The following is a 12,575-nucleotide window of genomic DNA, read 5'->3' as shown; positions in this document are numbered from 1 at the left end:
ACAGGAGATGCAGCAAGTAGTCTAGTATGTAGTTCATGGTAAATGTTCAAGAAATATCTAACACTTTTATAGCATTTTATTAGGCACTGATGACTGCTCTGAGTACTTTATATACGTTTGCTGATTTGATCCTCACAAAAACTTGGTGAGGATGATAGTAATGCTGACATATCTGCATTTTGCAGGTGAGATTACTGAAGCTCAGAAGTTAAACAGTTAACAAGTAGCACACCAGAACTTTTATAATCACGAGCCACTTCACAGTTTATGCTGTTAACTACTCCACTATATTGCCTCCCAGTGGCTATTGTTATTTTTGTTGTTGTTATCATCATTAGAATATGCAAATATTTTCATCACTATGAATATCATTAGCAAAATATTTTCAAATGTGGAGCTTTGCAAAAATTACATTTGTTATATTTATTTTGAAACTAACTCACAAGAGCTGTAGCAGTGTAGCTCAGTGATAGAATGTGTGCTTAACATGTATAGCATGAATTGGGATTCATTTCCCCACTACCAAAAAAACAACATAAATTTATATCATGAATTGCTTTAGAGATATGAAAATGATGCAGAAAGTTTTGGAACTTTTATGGGTTTTATAATATAGTAGAAAATAAAATCATAAGATAAAAGAAAATATGCATGGCTAATTCGATAAAAATATCATCTGCATAAGATTTCTTATATCAGGGTTATGGCTAAAGCCTGATCTAATATTAGAAAATCCTTAAATCTAAGGATTTTAATTTCACTCTGCCATTAACCAATTTGTTTTGGGGGTATGTTATTTAGTCTTTTATATATTTCCATAATATAAAACAGGATAGCTAGCATATATATGCACACACACATATCACAATACCTTGTGTGTATCACAAATATTTTGAGGCTACAAGTGAAAAATATAATTAAATGAAAAAATTATTGTAAACAACCCACTAAGTACTATATTTTAAATAAATCTCCAGATTCACAGGATCATATTTTTTATTATATCCTATATAATGAGCTATATCTTTATCCCTGCTATTGTAACAAAAACATGTATTTTAAGGATAAGTAATTTCTTCTGCTTTTTATATTTTGTCATTTAACAAGGAATATTTGGCATTAATGTAATTGTATTGTTCAATATATCCACACACTCTCAGGTATTATAACGAATTAATTAGAAATCTAGGAATTTGTTTTTTCCAATAATTGTGTGAATTAATTTGTGCATTGAGATGTGCAAGATTAGTTTTTCTACTGCTCTGTTAAGTTTCTTGAATTTATTTTTAAGAAAAAAATTTTAAGAAATAAATCCCAGTTCCTCTGGGATTCCTGTGAGTTTTCTTTATATACTAAAAATTGACTTCTTTTTCATATTTCCCAGTTTTATTTTTCCTAGTAATGCAACCTTCCCCTAAATACAGTTTGCATTTCACATTTCTATATCCTGAAGATAGACTGTTTTCACTACTTCAAATAACTTAGTTTTGATTTTATACACAAGTACTTATTTGTGCCTGAATCATTTAAGTTTTTAATTTTATTTTTTATGTAACATCACTTCATGTTTATTAAATCATTTATCAAAAAGAAGCTTCTTTGTAGATGTATTTTTCTATTTTTATGATTGCTAAGAAAATTACTGTACTTATCCTTGGAGTAATAGTAAATTGTATACATACATTTCTGAGTAATTATCTTAATGGTAGCAGTTTACTTGTTACTCTAAATTATCTTAAAGTCTTCTAAGAGGAATTATAGAAGAAATATTTATTTTTGGAGAATATTAAAAGTGGAGACTGCAATTAATAATGTATTCACTTTTTAGTGTAACATATGACTGTTGTTTTTCCTGGTTAAAAATTCTCATTTATTCATATGTAACTGCCTTGAAATTTGTACCTTAAGGACAAAGAAAGGTCACCAATCCCTCTAACTCCTGGTTCTTTGTCAAAAATGGACACAGTTAATGAGGTTTGTTTGGTACAGAACAAATTCTCAGACACAGATAGAGATCCTTTCAATGGAAACAAATTTTTTGGCTTTACCAGGTTACTTAGCGATTAATAATAGCCTTGAGATGCAGGTCAGAGAGGTCATTGTACCAGCTTGCCAACACAATCTAAATGTGCAGCTAGCCCAGCTCTGTGGGTACAGAAGCCCCCAAAATACTATGCATAAAGTAAAACAGGTTATTTTCTGACTCCTTTTTTCATATTAATAAGCAATTTTCAAGAGAAGGGTGGCAAAATGGGGTCCATGCTACTCCAAGTAATTCATTTATTTTGCAATTTAATCTTATGTTGAAAAAATTGCTCTGCTGCAATAGCAGAGCATGGTGATTTTTAAACGTCAGAGTGTTTCATAAGTAACCTTGTATGAAGTATTACATTAGTATCCTTTAGCAGAAAATTGCAACAAAATATTTCTAGAAATTAAAGGAGAATTCTTTTGTTTTTGAAGTGTTTTTTTCCCCGGTATATTTGAGAAAAAGATGATTTGTTTAAAATTTTGCTGATGGCACCAGAAACACAGTTATATATCTATTTTCTCAAAAAAGTACAATTTATAAATATTACATTGACATGAGTAATTGAGTGTCCTATGAGAATACAATTTTTTTCCATATTTGATATCACATTCTTTTAGCAGATGTTTTTCATATAGCATATTTAAAAGCTTATATTTTTTAGATTTCTAGATATACACATAAATGATGAAAATTCTCAACATTTTAATTGAATTTGTCATACTTTAGAAAGACTTCAACTTACTAATCTTTTATTCTAATTTCCTATATAATTAAATAAAATGTCAATCTCTTAAATGCACAATAATAGATGTAATCTTATTGATATTATTTAAACCGTCAACTGAAGTAAAGTTACAGTAAATTAAACATATGTATAAAACCTGTCACACTTTTTAAATTGGCCCTGTAGGTAGTGTATAAAATGAATAATTTGAGATTTCTAAGTATAATACCAAAATTTAAAGAACATCACTATCTCAGATGCTTTCTTGGTATATTTGAGTATTTTCTTGTCTATTTAATTTTGACATATAGAAATTTGAATTTTAAAATTTAATTAATCTTTTTAGTGCTTTCTAAAGATTGCAAAGATTCACATAGAATATGCAGGTCAGACACACTGCTGATTTTGATGGATGTGGATAATGGTTGCCCCTTAAAAAACTTGATTATCATCAGTGAAAGAATTAAAATATTAACAGATAGTATCATAAATAACTGCAGACACTTTTGATGCAGGGAGGCACTGGAGGAGTTTGCAGAGATGAAAGAAAGAGAAGAGAAGAAGGCTAACCTCGAAAAGGAAGAGAAGCAAAGAGATTATCAAGCCCGAAAGATGCATTACCTCCTCAGCACAAAGCAGGTTGGTCTACCTGTCCCTGACAGCTCCCGTAAGCCACTTGGGCTCCTAGCCTGACAGAGATAAACTAGCAGGCTGAATGGGACATGACTTGTTGAAAAGATATCACAAAGACACTACTTCGAGTTCAATTTCGTGCTTCTGTGTAGGTGTGCGCAGGCACCATGACTCACCTGTGACAGCTGCTTCATAGAGGCAGGCTCTGCGAAGCTGGCAGAAAAGTCCAAGTCAGCAGTGTGATCTGCCACAGTGATAACACAACACGAAGGGCATAACCTCACGTTCAAAACTCATTCCCAGCGGCTTATTGTTGTGTTGTGAATTGATCAGGAACTAACAAGTTATTAAGCTGAGATGGCTTTTATGTTTTCTCTTTTAATTGAGCAAATGTTGAGATTGAAACTATTCTCCCCCTTTCTAAATCTTGATGGAAGTTTTCAGGTGATGCTTTTAACAAAATTGTTTCAGCAATTACATCTTCACATGGAAAAATAAATGTGGTATCTGAAATACTTAGAAATATATCTCCTATACTAGCTAAATTACCTCAAATTTTGTCATGGTTGCTAAGAAAGAATACATTGCATGTAGAATATTCTGCTCCAAGAGAAAAATGGTTTAAAAAATGCATGCATTTGGGGTTGGAATATGTTTTGTAACTTGAGCTCTAATCAGAAACCTAGCAGTTTCTGAGTTTTATTTTTTCTTATAAACCTTTGACTCCTCCAGTGTCTTAGTTCTAGCCAGATTCACATATTCAGATATCTTCAGGGGTGGGCAAGTCAAGTCCCAGGGGTGGAGGGTGAGATCAGGGCTGAATGCCATAATTAGAAGTATCCAAATGCAACAACAGTAAATACTGGCCCTGTGTATTTGTAACCTGGATCTTCTGCATCTCTAGCCCTACTTGGTAGTCTAAATGCTAATAATGATGCCTGTATTTACTTGGATTTATATAGTTGAATTATCTTCATTTAACAGCTAAGGAAATGAACTCAGAGCTATTATGTGGCTGATTTACAGATATGAAACTTGTAGTAATAGATCTTGTACTCAAACCAAGGTCTTTTGACTCAAATTAAGGAATAAGTTAAATATAATTTTAAAGTTAAAAAGCAAATATTTTCACTTTTTATTATAAAATCTCTAACAATGTAAAAATTGTAGTTGTATGATTGATATGATCTACTGTGTATAGAGGAATCCAAATCATAAATTCTTTGTACCCAAATGTTTTTGCTATTAGGTATTACTACCAACTATCAATAATTTCAACTTTGACTAAATTAGAGGGTTATTAATACTACTGATTCTTTAAACTTGATAATATAATTGTTAATTTTGGTAACTCCAAGCCCTTTCGTATATTTGTATATTTCTTAATCTGAATTCTAATTGTTTATTCTTGTGATGGTTAGTGGAGAAAGCAATGAAAAAATGGAGAAATCAGATTTAATGCAAATATTTGTTCATTCTATACAATGCAAGGTTTTGAAATATTGAGTGTATAGTGGAATAATTTTAAAAGTCCATAAGGGGTTGAGAGTGTAGCTCAGTGGTAGAATGCTTGCCTAGCATGCATGAGGCCTTTGGTTTGATTTCCAGCACCATTAAATAAGTAGATAAATAAGTAAGTAAATAAATAAATAAAATAAACTGAAATTTAGAAAGCCCATTAGAATTTGATTGTTTTACTAATAAAAATAATAGCAAATATCTATGGGGTGCTTACCATGTGCCTTGTACCACAATAGAGACTTTATTTTCATTATCTTTTTAATAAGATTGATTTCAGTTTTAAAATTGAGTGTCCAATTTCATAAATATTTTTTCAAGTATACCCAGAAGACTTGACTCATGGACCTTAATGAATTTTCAAATAACATTGCTATTGTGTTTTAGGTATATGTGCATCAACAAACACAAGTTGTCTATGCTGCATTCAGTTTTTCTCCTTGCTTATATGGTATGCAGGTTACTGGTAATACCAATGTATAGAAACTGCAGTTCGGTGATCCCTTGTCTCCAGACTTCACTGGCATCTAATAAAATCATTATTTTTGAGGCAGTATGGTACAAAGGAAAGAGCCTGGACATTATAATCAGACAGCTGAATTGGCCTCTCAGCTCTCCCACTTACAGTGAGATATTAGATTACCTTGAGTTTTCTGAGCCTCTGCTTTGTTCTACATATATGGGATAATGAAACCCACCTTGAAAGAATTTTATGAGGATTAAATGTAATATATTTAAAAGAGTGCCAGGCTCTTGGAGGGCATTCAGTAAATGATCACGATCATATTACTGGAATTTAGCTTGTCAAGGATAAGCTAAGTTTCAATACTTTCATTTTCTTCTATTTGTTGTACCAGTTGAAAGCACCATTTTTTAAAAAATTCATTTTTTTCTTTTGGTTATTAATGAAAATTAGAGATCTTTCTACTGGCATCTTTGTATTGGTGCCCCCCTCCCACCCCATCTCATTTTAAACATGATTTCACAGACTGTAGGGTATTATTAGGGAAATTATGGCCTCAAATCACCTCCCTAGGAGAGAAATATTATAAAAATATCAGAGATTTTAGTTTGACTCTGGAAAGCTGGTATACAACGGTGAGATTAATTTTTGATCACAGGAACTGGAGTGATAGAAGGACAACCATTTGAAACTAAGGAGATGTCCCCCCCCCCCAAGGCTTTTATTTTTATTTATTTATTTATATGTTTATTTATTTATTTATTAGAAAACTGTATAGCCATTATTTAGTTAAATAAAAAGGTAAGGCACATTCATTGTAACAGCTTTCCCCTTTGTCCTGATATGAGAAGGAAGCAAGATAATTTTTATTATGTATATTTTATTGTTGTTCTTTTCACTTATAAATGACAATAGAGTCTATTTTTACATATTTATACAAACATGGATTATATCTTGATTTTTATTTTTATATTTTATTTTTGGTGATAAAGTTAAATAGCAGATCACCTTAGTGTCTCATTTGTTCGTTTTTCCAGGGATTAGTTGTATTGACTGAAAGATACTGGAAAGTCAAATGTTTTATTACTTATGTCCCTCCAGATTTGCTTTCCTTGGCTTTAAATCAGTACTTTTCATCGCCTTAGAAAACTCTTTCAAGTCAAAATCACATACTCTCTCCATCTAAACAAATGTATGCAATACCTTAGTATTTTAATATAGTGGATATGAATTTCAACCTAATCAGCTGATTACTCCAAATGACATATTTTTGAGTACCTACCATGTGTTGATACTGTACTAGGACTTTAGTATATATACATATATACATACAATCATTATTCACAAGGAGCATTCAGCCTAATTTCAATCTAATGTCAAACAACTTCTTTAAATACAAGGAAATTGCTAATTTTCCATTATAGCTTATATAAGCAGTCTCACTGAAATTAACCACCATTTATATTAGTGATTTTGCTGATGCAATTGACTATTTTGTTCTGTTTTAATCAAAAACTTTGAATTCTTTCCCTAAACTAGACGTGAGAGTGAAAGACATAATGTACTTAATGTAATTTTTGTTATTCATTTTCTCAGAATGACTTGGCAATTATATAGGAATTTAACTGTGAATTTAAAAATATTTCTTGTTTAGATCAACTTCATTCCTTGTTTCAAGAGTTTTGACTTCAAATTATATTAGATACACTTAAATAAAAAATAAAAGCAAATGGTATTTTAAAACCTTGTGTTTGACTTTCAATATGTACAAATATTTGAAAATTTATCAAATAATATTCAAGTGTGAATTATTTTTATAAGTCTGTCAGGGTAGGAAAAATTTTGTTGACCTGCTTAAATGGAATAAATAAATCTAACAACTTTTGCAGAAAGAAACACTATTTTTATTGGAAGTTTCAATAATTTTTGGAATGGTATTATTAATATAATTTGTGGAATACTAATTTCTACATTGAATTTTCATGAGTATAAATAAAACATTAATTCAGGCAAATAATGTTTTTAAAAAGCTAAGGAATTGCCAAAATTATGTTTATGAATTCAGATATAGATAGTAAATGAAACCATGTGTTATTTAGTGCATTAATAATTTTTAAATGATTCTGCTGATATACTGATATATTCATATACTGATAGCAAAGTCAGCTTTCTTTTTTAAAGTCAGCCTTTAGCCTATTTTAATATAAATTCATTGTATGTCTTTAAATAGTTTCAAAAGATATTACTAATTTTTACTGGTATTAATTATCTCATCTTTATTCAAGCAAATATGTTTGTGCTAATAGGAATTACACGAGTAAATAACTAATATTGCAATGAGTGAATTAATAGACCCCTCAGGGTTTTATTAATTAAAAAGTTCAAGTCATATTAAAGCACCTTTTGTATATGTTTATTTCAATCAGAAAGCTGAACATGGTAACTTATTTGCATAAATAATTAATCACCATTTACTAGTAGTAATAAGGTTAATTTGTTGCTACAGCCATAATAGGATTAGTCAATTATATTTCCCAGAAAATACTATTTGTTATGCACCCCATCACCTGTAAAACAGGATTGGGTTTAGAGTCCTTATTAAATGAACACATCAAAAAATCTTTGTCCCTGCAAAAGTTTTCTGAAAGGAAAGCTAATTTTAGTTGATTTGAGTAAACTAAAATGCAAGCATTGCCTCCATTTATAAATTTAATTTATCTTTCTGCAAAGATTGATTATTTAATAAAGTTATTTATTTTGATTCAGTAACCAGTCAAACTAAATCTAACATATATAGGACATATTTCCTTTGAAGAAAATCTCATTTGAAGATTTGTTTTATTCCAAATCAACTGACTTTCATTCCTTTGCCCTTGTTCTTGGGTAATAAATTATGTTGTCTGCTCCACCTACTGGTTGATACATGCAAAGGCCTATTGTTGGATTTATTGGAAGATTACCATCTCAAAACATTTGCCAGAATTTTTAAGGATTCATCAACAAGTTTATGGAGACAAATGTAAAATTCAGCATCTAAATTATAAACACTGATGCTTTAAAATAAAGCTTATTCTATCGGATTATTCGCAGTAATAGTTATCTGATTAATGTAAATATTTCCGTATTTTTTATTTTTTTATCATATGTTAATATGATAATAAAAAAGAATGAAATGCAAAATATACAAGTAACTGGGGGTTGGGGTTTTTGCTCAGTGGTAACGCGCTTGCCTAGCATGCATGATGCACTTGGTTCGATTCTCATCACCACATACAGAAAAGTGAAAATAAAAGTCCATCAACAACTAAAAAATATTAAAAAAATACAAGTAACTCAGTATAACTGTATATATTTTGTTTTTTTTATAGCATCTGACCATTTATACACATTTAAAGCAAAGCTAAAATGGAAAAATTTTAATTCAATTAAAAATTTTACACAGATATTATGAAAACAATTTTCATGCCATCACATATATAATAGTTTATGTTTTCTCTTTAGCATGAAAACATCATGCTAAAATTTTCATATGTGAAATATAGAAATAACTATTTTCAATTTATAATTCTTTAAAAAGACCCTTTACTCTGGTTATATTGATAGAACTTTATTTTGAAATAGTTTACTTTTCAAGAAAGACAAAATGCTTTCAGCTACTTCTTTTCAAAATGATATTAAGTCACATTTTATAAAAAAAAGAGTGTCTTAATTAAAAAAATGAAACTTGATAAATTCATAATAAATTGGTATAAATTGGATTCTGCAATCTGTATACAGGGTAAAAATGGGAGTTCATAACCCACTTGAATCAAATGTATGAAATATGATATGTCAAGAACTATGTAATGTTTTGAACAACAAATAATAAAAATTTTTAAAAAATTAATTGGTATCCTATTAATATGGAAAACATCTTTATGAGAAAAATCTTACAAATAAAAATCTATTTGAATGAAGAAATATTTAATTCTTCCAAATCACTTATTGCTTTCATTTGTATCTTCCTAGTACCATATGTGTGATTATTTACTTTTATTTTGAGATGATGAAGTCACAGAAAAGTGGCAGCCTTTTGGTGCACACCTGCCAGTGTTTGCATTTGTATGTGTGTGTGAGTGTCTCTGCATGTCCTGTGTCTTTATGTCTGAGATGTATTTGGAAAGGCTTCTCATTGTTCTTAGGCAACAGTATACCATAGGTATGGTATGAAGCTCAAGAGTGATGTTAAAATACACCTGTTAATGACTCGCTGAAACACATTTTTAGATCTCTTGATCTTTCTGACAAAACCACTTCTTTGAATTTAAAGATATTAATTTGTTTCTCGTAGTTTCTTGGTTGAATCTTTTTTTTCTTTTCTGTATTTCCATTTTACAAATGCAAAAGGATGTGTATCCCTTTCTTCCTGTTCCTGTTAATAGTACCTTAATCTCTGCTGTGACTAATATTACGTTTAAGATCTTCTTGGTCTGACATAATCTTGATTTGGGGGCATTCACATGTTTCTTTGCTTCAGTTTTTAGATTCTCTTTCTATGTGTTCTTTCCCCCTTATTTTTCAAACCAGTTTTTATTAAACAATAACAACAATGATTCTAAACTATTTCATCACCCAAGTTTTTGAAATAATTTTTTTTCATTTTTCACCAAATTCTTTCAATTCATCATTCCAGATGTGTTTCAAATCAGTTCCTTCATGCCCAATCCCTGAACTCTGAACAACAATATTACTCTCTAAAATGATTTTATTTTTCTTATGTCTTTTGCCTTTTAACTCAGTATATTTACCTCTATCAGATAAAATTTTCTAAAATAGCATTTTTATTTTCTTTCCCCTTGTAGTTTATAAACCTTTAAAGACTCCCTGTTGTCCATAAGATAAAATCCACATTTTCCAGCATAAACATTTGAAACTCTGTATAATCAGACTCCATTTTGCCTGGTTAGTCTTATCTCCCTTTGCTTCTCAATATGAGTGTCCTAAAGAGTCTGATTTTATAGTTTGGAAAAATTCTTAATAAAAAAGAGGGATCATGATCTGACATTGCTTTCCATGCATGTATGAATTTCTCAGAATGAACCCATATACTCTGTTGTAGCTATGAAGCTCTAATTTAAAAAAAAAGAAAAAGAAAAACTGATCATAAGAATTTTTTTATGGATGTATGAAGTAGGCAATTTCTTGTAGCTTTTTATATTCTGGAAATTCATAAGACCCCCCTTGTCAAAACATACATCACACTTCTCCTTTATGTGTGATTAGAGGAGGATTAATTTTTTGTCTACTCCTCACAAAATGGCAACATTTAACTTGCTTTCAACTGATAGCTTGAATTTTACCATACTTTACCATTAATGATGCATTCTTACTTCCTGTTAAAATACTTTTAGAAAGGAAATATACTAGCTATTAGCTGTCCTCATTAGTATAGCTTGGTGAAAACTGATAGATTATGAATAGCTTATGATAAGAGGAAGGCAGAAAAATACACCCAAGGACCTGAGGCAATACTTAGTGTATAAAGACTCAAATGGACTTAAGGTTGGTGGTGTGTGTGTGTGTGTGTGGGGGGGGTATCTCGGAATGCTAAAGGGCATAATGAATGCATGGAATATCTGGGGAGGAAAGTAGGTATTTGGGGCACTAAAAAGAAAACTAGGAAGACAAATGAAAAATTTGTCAATTTTGTCATTTTGCTAAAGTTTACTACTATTTAGTATCAGTTATTATCTACATAACTATATATGCCTTTTATTTTTGTTTCCTGTATCTCAGAGCATTCTCAACTATCAGTTCTTAATTCTTACATGATCTGCCATTGAGTTCTGACACACTTCTACAGGAAATGAAGAGATCTGGCAGTAACTCAGATTTTTGTATGGTTTGGAAGATAGCTTTATTAATTTTACATGAAGGATCTTATATTTGCTTTTGCTAACTTCCCAACGATTTATACAAATGTTTTTATAGAAAAAATTTTACAATATGAACTCACGTCTACAGAAGACCTTACTCTGGAATAAGCTAGAACACATAGGACTGTTAGGATGATCTTTCCAGCCTCTTACTGTAGCATGATTTAAAAACCACATATAGAACATGAAGCAACTTGCTCATGGTTAGTTTAAAGAGTTAATTTAAATAAACTGTGATGCTGAGGCATCCACAGAACAGTGAACATCTTATTAATAGTCTGGCCCTGTGGTTTACATTTGATTCACCTAAATACTTAGGAGGAACTTTATCATAGGTTGATGACTATCCTGGCTTCCTCTTGGGATATGCAGTGTTTGTTGATTTATCCTGAATTCATTTAACTCCCATTTTTCCCTATCTTTGAAATGGTTTAGTATTTATAAAAAACATTGATTCTGAGTGAGTTCATGTACAAAGAAAGAGAAAAACTAGGGCTTTAATACAAAAATGCAAAGAAAGCAAGAACATAATTATCTATGGTATCTTCATGTGCACAACTCAAAGCAGTTTATTATATTCACATTCACAGTACTCTATAAGACTACAATTATCTTTCTGGTGATTAAAAAGTTGTTGTTTGATATTCCTTTTTCCTCTGAATACTTAGGAGGTTTTTTCTCCCCAAAAGATTATATAGTAAATTAAGATCTGACCTACATTTTTGGATCCATAGTTTAAGAGGAATGTCTTTGAATTTGGTCATTTGTTCTTAGTCCCAAGTGAGCAGTCCTCATCACAAAACCATCACATAATTTGTTACTATTGGCAATCTCTCTTCAGAAAGGCCAAGGACTGAACTAGCATGGAGAATGAATTAGCTATTAACTTTTACATTTTATTTCCTCCCTCTTTTACATTATAGTTTTTATTATCTTGTAATATATGAAAGGGATAGAATTATTGTCCATTGTCACTTCTCTTTGAGGAAACAGAATGAACTGGTTAAAAAAATCCTGTTGTGTCCCCAAATGAGTTTCTTTTTTGCTTTTCTCCTTTTGTCATTTTTAAACTGTCACTAATCTAAGAAATATAGGTAGAAAAGTTACCAGAGGCAAAAATAAAACAAAATTAATTAAAAGAGAGCCACATCGAAAAGTAGAAAATTGCCTTAGCTAATTTCCTTATGCATGTTTTCCTTTTCAATGTACAATATATTGAAATAGTTTCTTAAGCAAAACATACTATAAACTTCTTCTTTACATGTGAGTAGAGGAAGAGTCACATGTCTT

At 30.5% G+C, this 12,575-nt stretch overlaps 1 protein-coding gene across 3 annotated transcripts in view; it reads left to right on the top strand.

Annotated features, from left to right (window-relative positions):
* Positions 1-12,575, top strand: part of Spata17 (spermatogenesis associated 17) — a 201,939-nt gene that overhangs the window by 84,373 nt on the left and 104,991 nt on the right. For all 3 annotated transcript variants that reach the window (XM_048809352.1, XM_015483373.2, XM_048809351.1), the window contains exon 6: positions 3,272-3,395. In XM_048809352.1, the coding sequence (XP_048665309.1) occupies positions 3,272-3,395 (124 nt within the window). The remainder of the gene's footprint in view (positions 1-3,271; positions 3,396-12,575) is intronic.

This window comes from Marmota marmota, unplaced genomic scaffold (genome assembly GCF_001458135.2).
Source record: "Marmota marmota marmota unplaced genomic scaffold, marMar, whole genome shotgun sequence".
Lineage (NCBI taxonomy): Eukaryota > Metazoa > Chordata > Mammalia > Rodentia > Sciuridae > Marmota > Marmota marmota.
The sequence above is the reverse complement of the archived record's forward strand: the minus strand, read 5'-3'. Positions and strand labels throughout refer to the sequence as shown.